Here is a 17,538-nt window from a genome sequence, read left to right as displayed (position 1 = left end):
TGGTGTTACAACTTTCTGTCCAATTTCAGAACACCCTCCTTTCACCAATTCATGGCCTGCAACCCTTCCACCGCCATTTCCACAAGCAAACTTCAGGTCTTATTCAAGGTGAGGTGCCATACTTGCTGCAGCACTTAAGTATTTTTTAGCCATTTAACATGCATAGAACTGTGCTACCATTGTTACTAGGTTCCCATCTTCTTTTTTTATGTGTCACTGACAAAGGTTTTGAGTATTGTGCCCCAACCCCATTTTTCCTATAAGTTTTGTGATTTGTACTACACAATGATTTTGAGGTACACGTATGTCATGTTATAATCATAACTCATTGTATCACTGTTTGGGGAAAAAATTAACCAATAACCGATTTATTTTTTCAAAGATAACAGGTGTGCAAGCTTCCAGAAAATCTGCTTAAGCATAAAATCAAATCAGAGAGCAGTTGTTTTTCCTCCAGCATCTATCCAGTGGCTAGCTAGCACTCAAATCAGACACTAGATTTGGAACCGGAAGGACATCATTCACCTTGAAGTAGTGAACAAAAACATGGTTTTGTCAAGAAATAAAAGAGATAAAAGTCATTATAAAAACTGTCTTTTCCGCCAGACACGGTGGCTCATGCCTGTGGTCCCAGCTACTCGGGAGGCTGAGGTGGGAGGAACACTTGAGTCCAGGAGGTCGAGGCTCCAGTGAGCCGTGATCGCACTACTGCACTCCCGCCAGCCTGGGCGACAGAGCGAGACCCTGACTCCAAAAAAAGGGAAATGGTCTTTTCCATCCTCAGAGCAAGCATGCAGAATATGATTGTCATCCTATTCATAGACGTGGAAACTAAACCTAAGAGAGGCTGAGTGACTGTCCCAAAGTACCATGGCTGATAGGGGTTGTAATAAACTCAAGTGGTCTTTGTCTAGGATCAGAAAAACTACCACTATATGTAATGGCGCTTGTAACTGTGATGTGTTATTTCCGATTGTCTGCAAAACACAAACATGAATAAATGAGATGAGTTGTTGGGGGAAAGTAAGAAAACGGTGACACTGTTAGGGTTACCCATCTCTCCACGTACCTCCTAACATCAGACCCTGATTGGGGCAGAAAACCCTGGCCTGTACCATGACAAATGCTTCCTGTCCAGTAATAGGATGTTCAACAGCTCTTCGGTACCAACAGTGAACAAATTTTTTGCAAAAGAATATTATTGCTGCAATTGGCCGGGCATGGTGGCTTACGCCTGTAATCCCAACAATTTGGGAGGCTGAGCTGGGCAGATTGCTTGAGCTCAAGAGTTCGAGAGCAGCCGGGGCAACATGGCTGTACCTACTCTCTACAAAAAATTGTAAAATTTGCCAGGCGTGGTGGCGCACGCCTGTGGTTCCAGCTACTCTGGAGGCTGAGGCGGGAAGATGGCATTGAGCCCAGGAAGTCAAGTCTGCGGTAAGCCATGTTCACGCCACTGCACTCCAGCTTGGGTGACAAAGTGAGACCCGGTCTTCTGTCTGTCTCTATCTATCTATCTATCTATCTATCTATCTATCTATCTATCTATCATCTCTATCTATCTCTGTCATCTATATCTATGTATGTATAGCTTAGCTATATCTGCAGCAGTGAATAGAAACCCTTTTAGCAAAGTGTTCCCAAACTCTTGCTTCTAATTCTTGACCAACTCAGAAGTAAAGGAGGAGAATGAAGTTAAAGGAAGTCATATGTTTCCGTGCTCTCATGCATACTTTTATTTCTGCAAGGTCAGTAGTAACGTGCCTACTTTCGTTTCTGATGTTAGTCCTCTCTCTCTCTGTCTTAGTCCAGCTAAATGTATCTCCGTTGTTCTTTAAGCACTTCCTTATTTTTCTGGGACAACAAGATGATCCAGTTAATCTTGGACTTTCTCTGCCCTGGCCCTGGAATCAGTCATTTCTCTAATGAGCTCTGTTCTTTTTAATCAAGACTGTTGTTTAGAAATCGAGACCCAGGCGCTAAGTCGACTCACTGCTATTGAGATGGTCCCAGGCCTTCTAAGTGATGGAGCTGAGACATATGCATACGCACAGCCCTACATTACAGCTATGTTTATTTCTATACCTACCTGTACATTGAAAGCCATAAGTGTATTAGGCCACTCTTGTGCCGCTATAAAGAAATACCTGAGACTGGGTAATTTATACAGAAAAGAGATTTACTGGGCTCTTGGTTCTGCAGGCTCTGCAGGAAGCATAGTGCTGGCATCTGCCCGGCTTCTAGAGAGGCCTCGGGAAGCTTCTACTTGTGGTGGGAGGCAAAGCGAGAGCTTGTGTATCTCATGGCGAAAGCAGGAGCAAGTGAGGGAGAGAGAGAGAGAGAGAATGAGAATGTGTGTGGGGGGAAGGGGGGAATGCCACCCACTTTAAAATGACAAGATCTCTCGAGAACTCACTATCACGAAGACGGCACTAAGCCATTCCTGAGGGATCCACCCCCGTGACCCAAACACCCCCTACCAGGCCCCACCTCCAGCCCTGGGGATTACAAGTTAACATGAGATTTGGGTGGGGACAAACATTCAGACTAGATCAATGAGTTCACACCAACAACTCCAAATCGAACCCACATTCAAGCCTTCTCCCTTTTCATATCTGCAACTCCTTTTCCAAATGGTGAGAAAGCCAGGTCCCTACATCATTCATATATTTACTGCAAAGCCAATCAATCATCTGAGCCCATCAGGTCACCACCCAACTTGGCACACGTTCCTCTCTTGGACCCCTGACCCCTCCCCAGGACACTGTCACCCTCGCCGACTCCCTTCCTTACTCCACAAAACTTCCTTGTGCAGGACACTGCTGCGCTCAGTGGAGGATCATGCTTCACACTGGTCCCCAGCCGCCCTCCACACTTGCCTTGAGTGGGCCCCCAATCCCAGGGGCTTTTGGAAGAAGATGGGGAGAAGGACAGGATCGAGGAAGAGAGGCGGGAAGGAAGACCGGCAGAGCAGCCGGCAGGAAGGGCCATTGTTCCTTCTGATGCTCCATTCGTAGCCAATGGCAACTCAAACTGGTTGGCAGCAGTGTCCTCTTGACAAACGCTGTGGTCATGTCTCAAATTTACCTTCAGCAGGAGCACTTCAGTCCACAGTCTTGGTGCCAGCTACGACGCATTAGCATTGCTTTGAAGGCTTTTCCGGGCACAGAGAAAGCAAGTAGGTAGTTTTTAGAAAGAGAAAAATAAACTGAGTTCATCACGCCTGTAATCCCAGCACTTTGGCAGGCCAAGGTGGGAGGATGGCTTGAGCCCAGGAGTTCGAGAGCAGCCTAGACAACATAGCGAAACCCCATCTCTGCAAAAAAATAAAAATAAAAATAAAAATAAATTAGCCGGGCGTGATGGTACGCGCCTGTAATCCCAGCTACTCGACAGGCTGAGGCGGGAGGATTGCTTGAGCCCGGGAGGTCAAAGCTGCAATGAGCTGTGATTGTGCCACTACCCCCCAGCCTGGGTGACAGAGTGAGACCCTGTCTCAAATAAATAAATAAACGAACAAATACGAAGTTAGACAGCTGTTACCTTTTGAATATATATATATTCCCTATTCCCTGCAGATATTCTCAAGGGTTTATTTTTATTTTTTATTTATTTATTTATTAAAGTTCAGTTGTTCTGTCATCTGTGTGGTGGCTCCAGCATCTGTTTTGAGTCTCACTCTGTCGCCCAGGCTGGAGTGCAGTGGCGCCATCTCGGCTCACTGCAAGCTCCACCTCCCGAGTTCAAGTGATTCTCCTGCCTCAGCCTCCTGAGTAGCTGGGAGTACAGGCGCCCACCACCACGCCTGGCTAATTTTTGTATTTTTAGTAGAGACGGGGTTTCACCATATTGGCCAGGCTGGTCTAGATCTCCTGACCTTGTGATCTGCCCACCTCGGCCTCCCAAAGTGCTGGGATTACAGGTGTGAGCCGCTGCACCCAGCCTCCAGCATCTGAACTCTTAGTCTCATGGTCTCTTTCCTGCCCCGGGTGTGCTTAGTTTTTATGTGCACTGCTCATTATCATTAAGAACTTCTTTCCCCAGTGCTCCTGAAGTTCTTATATTAATATATCGCTCTTTTTATTTTAAGAGCTCAGGGGTACATGTGCAGGTTTGTTATACGGATAAGCGTGTGTCATGGGGGTTTGTTGCACAGATTATTTCATCACCCAGGTATTAAGCCTAGTAACCATGAGCCATTTTTCCTCATACTCTCCCTCCTCCCAACCTCTGCCCTGCAAAAGGCCCCAGTGTGCTTCATTCCCCTCTATGTGTCCGTGTGTTCTCATCATTTAGCTCCCACTTATAAGTGAGAACATGTGGGGTTTGGTTTTCTGTTCCTGCGTTAGTTTGCTAAGGATAATGGCCTCCAGCTCCATCCATGCTCCTGCAAAGGACACGCTCTCGTTCAGGAACTTTTATGGAACTGCATCTCAACCCTAGGCTCCCACAAGTCCACACATCCATTGGGATAACCATTGTGGGTTGAACTGTGTCCCCCAAAAAGGGATGTTCAAGTCCTAACACCTGGGTGCCTGGGAATGTGACCCGATTTGGAAATAGGGTCTTTGCAGATGTAATCAAGTTAAGGTCATACTAGATTGGGGTGGGCGCTAATCAAATATGACTAGTGTCCTCATAGGAGAGAGAGGTAGACACACTGGGAAGATGACCCCACGAAGAAGGAGGCAAAGAGATTGGAGCGGTGCCTCTACAAGACAGAGAGTGCCAAGGATTGCCGGAAACCACCCGGAGCTACGAGAGAGGCATGGAACAGATTCTCCCACAAAGCCTCCGGTAGGAACCAAGCCTGCTGACAGCTGGATTCCAGACTTGTAGCTTCCAGAACCACGGGAGAATCCATTTCTGTTGTTTTTGGCCCCCCAGTTTGTGACCGTTTCTTATGGCAGCCCTAGGAAACTAATATGGGTACTGTCGGCCCAGGACCACCTCAGACCAAATTTAGGACTTGAGGGCCACTGAATGGCCCCACCAGGAAAACCTAGACTGCGAGTCTGCACAGAACCTGGCCCTTGGCCACAACTTTGCAGATGGGTGTTTTCCCTTTCCTTTCATCTCCTGCTTCCCCGCAGTCTGCAGAGCTGGGGTGGGGTTTCCTTAATGCAGTGAGGGCTGCTCTTCAACTCTCCACACTTCACAAAGGCTTTGGTCCTTGCCTGCTGCCTCCCTTGCCTGGACGGCCTCCAGAACCAAAACCCAAGTTTGCCCAGGTCACCCAGCGTCCTCGGGAAATAAGCAGCTTCAGTGGCGTACTTCTTCTTGGATTCCCACTTCCTCTCAGGTTTTGCTCGCTTGCTGGTTCTCAGTTGTTTTGAACAGTCTCAAACTGTTTCATTTGCAGTTATTTTCAGCAGAAATATCAGTCTCAATAATACCAGCCAGCATCACCAGAAACGGATGGCAGGTCTTGCAATGCTTTTGGGGATGGACAGACAGACCACCCTGGCCACCGCCCACTAGGTGCGGGAGAAGACTTATTTCCAGCTATAGCACACATTTATCGACTTTGGCTCTCCTAGACTCAGAAAGAAAATCCCACCCCTTCCCCTCAGGCCTGCGAAACTCAGAACCAACGCGACCGCGACCGATGGAATCCCTGGATCTCCCCACTTCCTTTGCCTGCTGAGTTCTCTTCCCCCAAGGGTACAATGACATCCATCAGCTGCCTGCCCCCTGCTGACACACTCTCTGTTTGAGGGTTTGCCTCTTAATGACTATAGAGAAAGCAACCTGGGCCCAGTACAAGAGCAGCTGCTAGTTTCCTGGTTGGTACCAACCCTGAGTCTCTGAGGAAAGGACAGAGTAGGGTCACTCTGCTTCACAAGACAAAGTCAGTCGCCCATTCTCCCTGCCAGTTCTCAAGCCTGTAATCCCAGCATTTGGGGAGGCCAAGGTGGGAGGATCACTTGATTCCAGCAGTTCAAGTCCAGCCTGGGCAACACAGTGAGACCCTGTCTCTACTGTTAAAAACGTAAGGAAGGAAGGAAGGAGGGAGGGAGGGAGGAGAGGGAAGGAAGGAAGGAAGGAAGGAATAAGGAAAAAAGGAAGGAGGGAAGGAAGGAAGGGAGGGAGGAAGGAAGAAAGGAATAAGGAAGAGGGAAAGAAGGAAGAAAGGAAGGAAGGAAAGAAGGAAGGAAGGAAGGAAGGAAGGAAAAAAAGGTCACCTGTCAAACACAGCTTTAGGTGATGGTGTAAATGTTCATTGTTGATCTTCTTCTGTGTCTTCATTTGCATTTTCTTTTTTTTTTTTTTTTTTTGAGACGGAGTCTCGCTCTGTCGCCCAGGCTGGAGTGCAGTGGCGCGATCTCGGCTCACTGCAAGCTCCGCCTCCCGGGTTCACGCCATTCTCCTGCCTCAGCCTCCTGAGTAGCTGGGACTACAGGCGCCCGCCACCGCGCCCGGCTAATTTTTTGTATTTTTAGTAGAGACGGGGTTTCACCGTGGTCTCGATCTCCTGACCTTGTGATCCGCCCGCCTTGGCCTCCCAAAGTGCTGGGATTACAGGCGTGAGCCACCGTGCCCGGCTTCATTTGCATTTTCATGGGAGCTTACAGGAGGCGCACAGGTGTCCTAGACAGCATTTTTAAAATAACAACTTGAGGTTTAATTCACACGCTACACAATTCACATGTCTAAAGTGTACAATTGGATGGCTTTTAGTATATTAATAGATACGTGCAACCATCAGCATGACCAGCTTCAGGACATTCTCTACATCCCAAAAGGAAACCCTGTCTCTATTAGCAGTCGCTCCCCATTTTCCCCCAACTCCTCCAGCCGTGGGCAACCAACCACCAATCGACTTCCCTGAGACAACGTTTTGAGCCCTTATTGGGAGGAATTATAGTCGAATGGAAAATCCAATTTGGGGCGTGGTGTAAACTGGAATTGCTTTCGTGGTTTTTCCTTGTGCCTTGGGTCGGGCACTGCTGTAAGAGCATTGCATCCATCCTTTCATCAGTACTCTGCTGCACACGGATGGCATTTCTGCCCTTTTTACAGATGAGGAAACTAAGGTTCAGAGAGATTAAGCAAGAGGCAGAGTGGGGCTTGTCCATAAGACCCCAGAGTCTGTGCTCTTGCGCATACATTATCAGGTCAACGTGATCTATGCATCCGAATTCCAAATAAATAAATAAAAATGCTTATAAGAAGTCCCCCCATGCAGGGCACAGTGGCTCAGGCCTGTAATCCCAACACTTAGGGAAGCACAGGCGGGAGGATTGCTTGAACCCAGGAGTTTGAGACCAGCCCCAGCAATATGACAATATCTGCATCTCTGCAAAAATGAAAAAAAAAAAAAGGCAAAAAGAAGTCCCCCCAAGTTAGTCGCCATGCTCTCTACCATGGGTTTTCCGTGTTATCTCTATCACATTAATACAGTCATTTCTACCAAGCACCACTTACGGTGACAGGGTAGGGTCTACAAAAATATTGACCGAGAAATCCTGATGGAGCTTCAAGACAAGCTCAGGCCACCAAGAAATGTGTACCGAGTCTGGCTGTGCTGAGCGTCGTTCTAGGGCAGAGGTCCCCAACCCCCCGGCCGGGGACCGATGCGGGTCTGTGGCCTGTTAAGAACTGGGCTGCAGAGCAGGAGGCAAGTGGCGGGCACACAAGTGAAGCTTCATCTGTATGTACAGCCGCTCCCCATTGCTCCCGTGACCGCCTGAGCTCTGCCTCCTGTCAGATCAGCGGCAGCCTTAGATTCTCACAGGAGCGCAAACCCTATTGTGAACTGCGTGTATGAGGGATCTAGGTTGTGTGCTCCTTATGAGCATCTAACTAATGCCTGATGATCTGAAGTGGAACAGTTTCATCCCTGAACCGTCACCCCACCCCCGTCTGTGGAAAATTTGTCTTCCACAAAACCAGTCCCCGGTGCCAAAAAGGTTGGGGACCGCTGTTCCGGGGGATGGTGCCTGACTGAGCTGGAGGAGGCCTCTGCTCTCCCTCTGGTGGAAGGAGAGAGAAAACAAAGCAGAATAAATGAGGCCATTTGGACTGCCAAGCAGGGAGTTAAAACAGCGCAGTGTGATTTAGGATGAGGACTTTAAGGTGAAGAAGGTGATCCACTTAGAACTGTTGAAGATTTAAACTTAGAGCTGAATGAGAAAAAGAAATCGGCCATGCAAAGATGAGGGGACAACAGGTACAAGCGCCGTGTGTTCGAGGAAGGGCCAAAATTGGCCAGCGTGTATGTGGTACGGCCAGCATGTGGTGCGGCTGGGTGCAGCGGGCCAGCAGGAGAGGGACATAACGTGAGTGCCAGTGGCGTGGGGGCTCTGGGAGCCAGGCTGCGGATGGAGTTCAGGTTTCCAGGGCAACTGAAGGGCATGGGAGGGTTTCAGCAAGGGTTTACCAGATGACACCAGCTGCCGTGTGGAGAGTAGATCACAGGGAGCCCACGCTCTCCACTGTGAAAGCAGCAATGAGGTTGCCGTGATAGTCTAGGCAAAAGGTGAAGGGACTCAGGAGTTTGGATCATGAGAGGAAGAGGAATCCACTTTGGCTTAAGCAACTGGGGATAAGGGAAAGGGCAGAGTTGGCAGGGGGTGGGGGCTAAAAGTCCAGTTCTGGCTTCGACGGGCTACTGGGCTCATTTTCATGAAGGAACAGATCAGGACTGGAAGATAGAAATCTGTCATCAGCATCAATGCCTTGAAGATGGACGACGTCACGAAGGGGGAGGGGGGCGTCAGAGCAAGGAGAGGAAGAGAATTCAGGACTCAGCTCGGAGACAAAGGAACCAGCAAGGAGCCTGCGAAGCAGCTGCCGGGGCATGGGAGGAGAACCAAGGGGTCTGAGGAGGAGAAAATGATGGTGCTAGGAACTGCAGAACGTCTCGGCAGGCACGCTCCACTCAAACCCCTGCACGAAGACACCCGGCCACCACCTCACGGGGCCTCTGGGAGCCTAAGGCCGCGCCCCTGGGAGGCCCCGGCCCCCTTTTGAGTGAGTTCCCGTCTGGAAACGCTCAGGGCTGTCCAAAGCATTTACTGTCTGTTCCGGCCAACACCTGACCTCCCCTTCTCACAGCATTTACTAGCAAGGGCTTAGCCTGTCCCTTTGAGACATCTGTGTAGCACCCACAACCCAGGGTCTTTCCCGAGGGCCCCGCAGCCACTCCTTGGAAATGGAAACCTCAGGAGGCACGGGGCCCGGTCTCCCAGTCTCCACGGGAGGGAAGAATCCCAACCTTGGTAAGCACCGGCAGCTCCCACACACGGCTGGCCTCGTGGCACGGACGCTGGCTGCCCCGTCATCTTTCACCTGAGCCTCCACTCGCCCCCTCCCGACTCCCTCATCCTCCCTTCGCAAGGCCATGCCGCCTCTGCTGGGGCGGGAACGGAGCTCAGCTCTCTCCCCCGTGAGCGGGGGTTTCTGAAGAAAATCTCTTTTCCCAGCTTGAACAAAGGCCCGCTTTTGTGTATCTTTGTGTATCTCCGGTGTTCTTGTCAAAAGAGGAGGACAGGCACAGAGGCCCGCGGGGACAAGGCCACGGGATGACGGAGGCGGAGGCTGGAGAGGCGCCGCCGGGGGCCCCCAGCGCCGGGGAGAGGCCTGGAAGGCCGCTCCCTCATGTCCCTGGCCGGGAGCCCACCCTGGGGACACCACCGCTAGCTCAGCCTCCAGGCCTCCGGAACCGGGAGGCCACACGTTTCTGGGGCTTCGGCCTCGCCGAAGTCTGTGGTGCTTGGTCACGGCAGCCCCAGGAGACACGGTAAGCCCCTGCCCGTGCCTTGCTGGGTGGCCGTGTCAACAGCGAGCTCTTCCCTGCCACTGGCACAGAAGAAAACCAAGCTGCGTTAACACCCGAGCGACTGTGTGGGAAGACGTATTCTGTGTGTATCAAAGGAATGCGTGCAAATTATAAGCATTTAGGAAATATATTAACATGTAAGGGAAACTTCTCATTACTGGCCACCCAGCTACTCACGTCCCTCCAAATGTTAGCAGGGTGTGCACTCAGAGCTTTTACTTCTCTACTGGGGTCACGCTTTATCCATAAGTTTGGCACCTGGCCTGTTCACACCAACATGCTATAAGGCATGTTGCGTGTGAGATGTTCGAAATGCCAGCTGTGCCGGGCCACGTCGTTACATATGCAGCCTCTTATCTTACCCCGACCTTTGGCAGCTACAAACGATGAAGTGAAGCGCCTCCCCAAAGCCAGAGTCATCGTGAGTGCCCGACTCTCTCTTAGGGTTACACACCAGGGCTGAGGACGCTGCCTACGGGCTTGCTCCATCCCAGCAAATGGCCCCCTCGGAAGGGACGGCATTGCAAGGCCTCTGTCCTGCACCTTGCCGGCAGAGCGCTCACCTAGGGCTTCGTCAGTTGCCATTTTCAGATCACTTTTTGCTTGCTGTTGGACTTGGTGTTGTTTTAGTTACCGATGAGGGCGAAACACCTTCTCACTGTGCTTACTGGTCACCCGCACTGCTCTCGTGCGTTGGTTGGCAGGAGGGGGAGCGCGCATAAACACCAGAGAACGCCACAAGCTCCAGGAGGAACGGGGTTCTGGTTTGTGCATCAAGGGGCCGCAGCCAATAGGGCAGGCAGGCTGGTTCCCTCCCAAGAGTAATCCGACCAGTTGTTCTGGAAGCTCAACCTAAGTAAAGCCGAAAAGGAAAACCTTCGAATGCCTTACTTCCGGGCAAATGGTATGGTTTTAAATCCTTGGTGTCTGGTATACGGTCAACCCTACACCGTGCTACCAGAGGAGGAAGGAGGCAGGGCGGTGGGTTCTTCCAGCTCCCAGGCACTGCTGCTGCATTTGCCCTCATCTGTGTGCTCTGGAGGATGTCCCCATACTGGGTGGTGTGGTGGCCCTGAAGAGATACGTGCATATCTCATGGGTGTGACCTTCTTTGGGAAAAGGGTCTTTCCAGATGTAAAGAATGCCGAGATGAGGAGACCATCCTGGATTATCCATGTGGGCCCTACATCCAGTGACTGGTGTCCTTTATGAGACAAAAGGGAAGACGCAGACGAAGAGGAAGAGACTGTGTGATGACAGAGGCAGAGACTGGGGTGATGGCTCTATAAGCAACCAGCAGAGGCTGAGACAGAGGCCCGTAAATGACTCTCTTGGCGCCTGCAGAGGAAACCAGCCTTGCAGGATGTGGTGGCAGGCACCTGTAATCCCAGCTACTCGGGAGGCTGAGGCACAAGAATTGCTTGAACCCTGGAGGCGGAAATTGCAGTGAGCTGAGATGGCGCCACTGCACTCCAGCCTGGGTGTCAGAGCAAGACTCTATCAAAAAAAAAAAAGAAAGAAAGAAAGAAAGAAAAAGAAACGAAACCAGCCTTGCTGACAACTTGATTGCAGACTCTGGCTTCCAACACTGTGAAGGAGTTTCTGTTGTTTTCAGCCCCAAGTGTGCAGTGCTTTGTTACAGCAGCCACAGTCCACTCATACACCCTCCCTCCAAAAAAAAATGTAAAGTGCTCTTGTAGAAAAATTGCAAGATTAGGAATTAAGTGCAGCACCCGTGAGCAGAGAAGCTGTCTGTGCCTTTCAGTTTCCCAAGTACAATCTGATGGACACCTGGCTTGAAGAAGGGGAAAGATCACTCCCCGCCACACCCCACCCCCAGATGCTGAGAAAGCCCTCAGGCCAGGTTAATTTTTAGAAGGCTTCATACCCCAATTCTAGCCAGCCTCACACTGCCAAATAGCAGGAAGAAGCCCTGTGAGGAAGCCTCGGGGTGGATTCACAACATCCCGTTCCCAACCAGGGCAGCTTGGAGGAGGGCAAGCTTGGAGGAAGGCAGGCCCGGGTGCTGGGGAGTCAACTTCCAACTTTGTTTCCTTTGCTACAATTGCAGGGTTAATGCCCAGGGCTCTGACATCCTAGGAAATTTCCAGAATCTTGTAAAACAAGTAGAGTCGTCTGTTCTTCATAATTGGGGCCAGTGGAGGAAACGGCATCACAAGCTTCTGGAATGTGATGAAACAGCCACCACCGGTCACACTGAGCAGCAACACTCTTGGTGAAGACAAGAGCATGCTTCGGTGTTGGAAAAAGAAAAGTGCTTGTGTGTGAAGCATCCTTCCATCAGACCACGAGGTGGTCATGACGACTCCAAACTTAAAAGTAGTAAAAGGGGAAAAAAATGGATAAATGTGACTACACAAAGAAAAAAAAACTTCGAGCCGGGCGCGGTGGCTCACGCCTGTAATCCCAGCACTTTGGGAGGCCGAGGCGGGCGGATCACAAGGTCAGGAGATCGAGACCACGGTGAAACCCCGTCTCTACTAAAAATACAAAAAAAATTAGCCGGGCGCGGTTGTGGGCGCCTGTAGTCCCAGCTACTCGGGAGGCTGAGGCAGGAGAATGGCGTGAACCCGGGAGGTGGAGCTTGCAGTGAGCCGAGATCGCGCCACTGCACTCCAGCCTGGGCGACAGAGCGAGACTCCGTCTCAAAAAAAAAAAAAAAAAAAAAAAGTAAAAAAAGAAAAAAAAACTTCGAGGCCGAGAAGCACAGTAGTTTAGCAGGGTGTGGTGGCCCGCGCCTGTGATCCCAGCTACTCACAAGGCCGAGGCAGGAGGACTGCTGGAGCTCGGGAGATCAAGGCTGCGGTAAGCTCTGATTGTGCCACTACACTCCCGCCTGGGTGACAGACAGAGACCTCGTCTCAAAACAAAAAACAAAGAAACACTAGTAGCAAGGTCAAAGCAGGAAAAGATATCTGCAATTTCTATCACAGGCACAAAGCTAATCCTGCTCATGGACACAGAGTTTCTAAAAGCTGAGCAACAAAAGACAACAACCCAGTAGACAAATGGATAAAAGATATGAGCAGCCCAGCGGGGCACCGTGGCTCACGCCTGTAATCCTAGCACTTTGGGAGGCCGAGGCAGGCAGATCACCTGAGGTCAGGAGTTTGAGACCAGCCTGGCCAACATGGTGAAACCCTGTCTCTACTAAAAATACAAAAATTGGCCGGGCATAGTGGCTCACACCTGTAATCTTAGCACTTTGGGAGGCCAAGGCAGGTGGATCACCTGAGGTCAGGAATTCGAGACCAGCCTGGCCAATATGGTGAAACCCCGTCTCTACTAAAAATACAGAAATTAGCCGAGCGTGGTGGCAGGCACCTGTAGTCCCAGCTACTAGGGAGGCTGAGGCAGGAGAATCGCTTGAACCCAGGAGGCGGAGGTTGCAGTGAGCTGAGATTGCGCCACTGCACTCCAGTCTGGGTGAGAAGAGCAAAACTCTGTCTCAAAAAAAAAAAAAATATATATATATATATATATATGTATATACACACACACACACATATATACACATATACATACATATATACATATGATATGAGCAGCCCATTCACAAGCAGAACTAAAAAGCATCCTTAAGTCTCAGAAAAGATGCTGAAGCTCACACTTGACGGAGAACTGCATGGCCTAGCGAATGACAAAAACCCAAACGGGCTTTCCCACCTCCTCCTTGGCAAGGCTAGGGAAATAGGGGGTGGGGAGAGACGGGAGACCAAGCTCCAAGGAGGAAGGGGCTCAGGTACCATCTACCCCATCGCCCATACTCAGTGGTGTCACTTCTCAGAATCTATGCCAAAGATACGCACAACTAATGCACAAGGATTTTTACTACGCCATTATTTATGGTAACAAAAACATTGGAAACAACCCAAATGTCCATCAATAGTGACTGGTTAAATACACATCGGTCTGGCTGCAAAATGGAATAGCATGCAGCCCAAAAGGAGAGCACCCGTGTGCACGGTACGAGGGCAGCACTCCCAGGGCACAGCGGTGGGTGGGTCGGTGTCCGTTGGGAGGAAGAGCTGCCACCCAGCTCTGCCAGGGGAAGCAGTTCTCCCTGAGAGCCCCAGGCCCCCATTCTTGACTTCCCCAGTGCGGGGTGGAGGAAGAGGGAGGGATTAGCCCGAGGCAAGTGGTTCAAGCAGACAGAAGGGAACAAAAAGAGCAGCGAGTCAGGCCTGATCAGGGCCGCATCTACCCTAAAAGAGGCGACCAGTGGACCAAGAGCTGAAGCGTAAGGCGCCGCGGCCAGCTCCTGGGTGGGGGTCCAGGTGGCATCCCAGTTGTGGTCACCCAGCCCTTCATCCTGGGCTAGGCAGGTGGGAGAGGAAAGCGCAGACTGCACGGTCCTGGGCATGTCCTCGGCAGCTAGTGGCCTTGCACTGGCCGGCCCTACTCAATGCACTCCATGACATGTATCTGCAGGGTGTCCATATCAGGGGCCTGATACTGGCACTTGGGACAGCAGAAGTCAGGTGGCTCCTCAGGGGGGCTCCTCCTCTGGCTGGGCAGGGCCAGGGGAGAGGAGAGGTAGGCTGGGAAAAGAGAAGAGTCAGAGGGAAGGGGAGGATGGAAGGGGACGGAGACTTGGCAGGACTGTCAATGGCAGGCCTGGTCTCACAGGCCACTCATGTAAAACCAGGAGCCGCCGATACCACGGCACGCCTCCCTTAGCCTCGGGGAAGGGGGTGGGCTACCGATGGGGTGGCCTATACGAGCTCCCGCCGTCAAGTCTCCGGAGAGCGACAGGAAGGTCGAATTGTGACCTCCCGCGGCGCAGCACCTGCCCTCCCACCCACCTCCTCCCACAGGCCCAATGCTCACTCACTCACCGGGGGCGGGGGGCAAGGGGGCCTGGGAGACCTCAACATGCCGCTTCCTCATGTCCTCGATCCTTTGAAAACAGAAACCGTCCAGTCAAGGCACGCGTTTCTGTAAAGCTCCTTGGCTGGACTAGTGTCAAAGAAGCTCTTGGAAGCTCAGGTGAGAGGAGAGGGACCACAGTGAGCCCTAACCCAGAACACCAGGAGCCATCCCTCTCCTGCGGTCACCACTGGCGACCCCCCAGTGTCGCACCCACTGCTTACACGGGCACGTTCTCAGAGGCCCACCTGGCCGACTCCTGACAGCTGGCCTTCAGTTTGCTGTACTCCCTCTGCAGCTGCTCCAGCTGCTCCTGCAAGAGCTCCTTCTTCTCGGCCAGCTTCTCCCGAGCCTGCCTCTCAGCCTGGAAGTCCGCCTTGTAGATGTCCGCCTGGCAAATCCAACAGAAAGGGATGTGCCCGCCACAAGCCAGCCACCCACCAGGCACTGTGCCGCGCACCATAGGAACAAAGCAGAGCCCACTGCTGCCCTCCCAGAGCCCCCAGCGGCGCAGAGGGAACAGACACGCCGGCGAGTAACGCCAAGCTCACCGAGAGGTCTAAGGAGCAGCACAAGTGGTTCAGAAGCTTACGAAAGGCCACTACAAAATGATGCCAAAGAGGCCAGGCACGGTGGCTCACGCCTGTAATCCCAGAACTTTGGAAGGCTGACGTGGGCAGATCACCTGAGGCCAGAAGTTCGAGACCAGCCGGGCCAACACGGTGAAACCCTGTCTCTACTAAAAATACAAAAATTAGACGGGCGTGGTGGCAGGCGCCTGTAAGCCCAGCTACTCAGGAGGCTGAGGCAAGAGAATCGTTTGAACCCGGGAGGCAGAGGTTGCAGTGAGCCAAGATCGTGCCACTGCACTCCAGCCTGGACAACAAGAGCAAAACTCCGTCTCAAAAAGCAAAAAAAAAAAAGAGACGCCAAAGAGGCACTCCAGGTCCCAGTGCCAGGGTGGGCCAGAGAGGAGGGCCCTCACCTGGGCCTTCAGCACCGGAACGGTCTCCATCACAATCTTGTGCTGCTCGGCCTCCTCCTTCAGCTTATCAATCACCTCCTGTTTGGCCACCAGGGCCTCCTCGGCCTGCTGGAGCTGCTGCTTGAGATCTTCCAGCTGCATTCCCTAAAGACGGGCAAGGGGAGCTGACGGAGCCTCGTCGGCCCGGGGCGAGGCTGGCTGAGAAGAACTGAGAAGGACGAAAGAGTGGCCGTGGTTGACCAAGCTGGGTGATGCCAGCCCCTGATTTGAGGGCCCATTGCAGGATCTCAGCGTGCACAGGGAGAAGACTGCGTCCTGTCACGGCCCAAAACGACAGAGGAGGAGATGCTGAGGTTTTTTTCAGGACTGAAGAGGCCGCTGAGGTCATCTGGCACAACCTTCCAGCCAGGCCGACATTCCCTTCCCAGAACCCCCAGCTGCACAGCCTTCCTCCCACCCTTCATAGGACACAGGCCACACCCACTCACAGCGAGCCGGTCCTGTGCCCGCCACGTGCACAGCTAAGCTGAGAGTCCTCAGTCCTTCCACTCTGCCACCTGGTCAGAGGTGCACTCCTCCCACACAGGCATCCCCAGCTCCCTGAGACACACGCAGACACACCCCACCAACGCTTCCCTCCAGAAATTAAGTGGCCAGTTTTGTAGCTAACTCTTCCCCACGTGACCTGGCTTCAGGCTTTGTCCTTATAAATCTCCTCTGGGTACACTTACGATTGATGGTGTCCTGCTAAAACGTGATCGCTAGCAAACTGCACCCAGCTTAGGTCTGATGAGGACAAACTAGGAAAAGGCTCCCAACCAACACTGGGGTGGAAATGTTGCCGGGCTTACCTTGGCTTGGGGGAAGCTGAGCCAGGTGCCTAGATGGCGATGGCTGGCAAGAGGGAATGTCCATGGAGACAAGATATCCCCAGCCCCACAGAGGGAGCATCCCAAGGCTCTGGTCCAGCCCCCTATTATGGTGGCCTGCTCACACTCCTGAGAGCCACATCCCGGGGTTGCCACCTCCCCACAGCTTCCCTGAGCTGTCACAGCTGCAGCCTGATAAAGGTCTAAGGCAAGTCAAGCGTCCCTCCCAGAAGCCCATTCTCAAGGTTCAGGGAAGCGGGGAGAGGAAGAGACAAGGCCAGCCCTAGAGCCCCGGCAGCCGCACTTACTCGCTTCCGCTCGCTGCCCACCAGGCTGCTCTTGATGTGGTTGTCGTATTCTTGGAAGAGCTGGTGATAGGCCACCTGCAACTGGGCCAGCTTCCGCCTGAGGAAAAGGAGCTTTTGCTGGAGAAACCACCTCATCCCAGTCCAGTCACAGTTCCTGCCTGCTTCCAACTCTACCCGCTCCCTTCCCTCCCTCGCATCACAGGCCTGGAATGCGGTCTTCCAAGGCTGTGTGAGGACTCCTGAGGCTGTCAGCTCTAAAGCAGAGCGCTGGACTGGTCACCAGGCAGTTAATGTCGTTTTCCTAAAAGCTAGTATTTTAAAAAGTTTATAATAAAATCGCGGCCAGATGCGGTGGCTCACACCCGTAATCCCAACGTTTTGAGAAGCCAAGGCGGGAGGATCGCTTGAGCTCAGGAGTTCAAGACCAGCCTGGGCAACATGGGAAAACATTACCTCTACCAAAAATACAAAAATTAGCCAGGTGTGCTGGCCTGTGCCTATAGTCCCGGCTAGTTGGGAGGATCGCTTGAGCCCAAGAGGCAGAAGGTACAGTAAGCTGAGATAATGTGACTGCACTCCAGCCTGAACGATAGAGCAAGACCCTGTCTTGAAGATAACAATAGTAATAGTAATAATAATAATTAATAGTAATAATACAATGGAACTACCCTGCACTCTTCAAAACTGTGAACTTCACAAACA

At 52.0% G+C, this 17,538-nt stretch overlaps 1 protein-coding gene across 50 annotated transcripts in view; it reads right to left on the bottom strand.

The window, feature by feature from the left end:
* Positions 1–333: 333 nt before the first annotated feature.
* The window catches only part of IKBKG (inhibitor of nuclear factor kappa B kinase regulatory subunit gamma), a 37,059-nt gene continuing 19,854 nt past the window's right edge, over positions 334–17,538 (bottom strand). For 13 of the 50 annotated variants that reach the window (XR_012430108.1, XR_012430110.1, XM_074029712.1 and 10 more), the window contains 5 exons: positions 16,837–16,933; positions 15,660–15,803; positions 14,923–15,065; positions 14,644–14,705; positions 13,631–14,346 (listed from right to left, as the gene is read on the bottom strand). Coding sequence is in view for 22 of the 50 variants with exons in the window: in XM_074029712.1 (XP_073885813.1) it covers positions 14,204–14,346; positions 14,644–14,705; positions 14,923–15,065; positions 15,660–15,803; positions 16,837–16,933 (589 nt within the window). In the remaining 28 variants the exon portion in view is untranslated. Of the gene's footprint in view, positions 978–2,161; positions 3,317–10,347; positions 10,637–13,630; positions 14,347–14,643; positions 14,706–14,922; positions 15,066–15,659; positions 15,975–16,510; positions 16,934–17,538 lie in introns of those variants that run through there. The other 37 variants (XR_012430101.1, XR_012430106.1, XR_012430100.1 and 34 more) reach the window with 19 other exon arrangements.

Source organism: Macaca fascicularis, chromosome X (genome assembly GCF_037993035.2).
Source record: "Macaca fascicularis isolate 582-1 chromosome X, T2T-MFA8v1.1".
NCBI lineage: Eukaryota > Metazoa > Chordata > Mammalia > Primates > Cercopithecidae > Macaca > Macaca fascicularis.
This window is presented reverse-complemented; position numbering and strand designations above follow the sequence as displayed.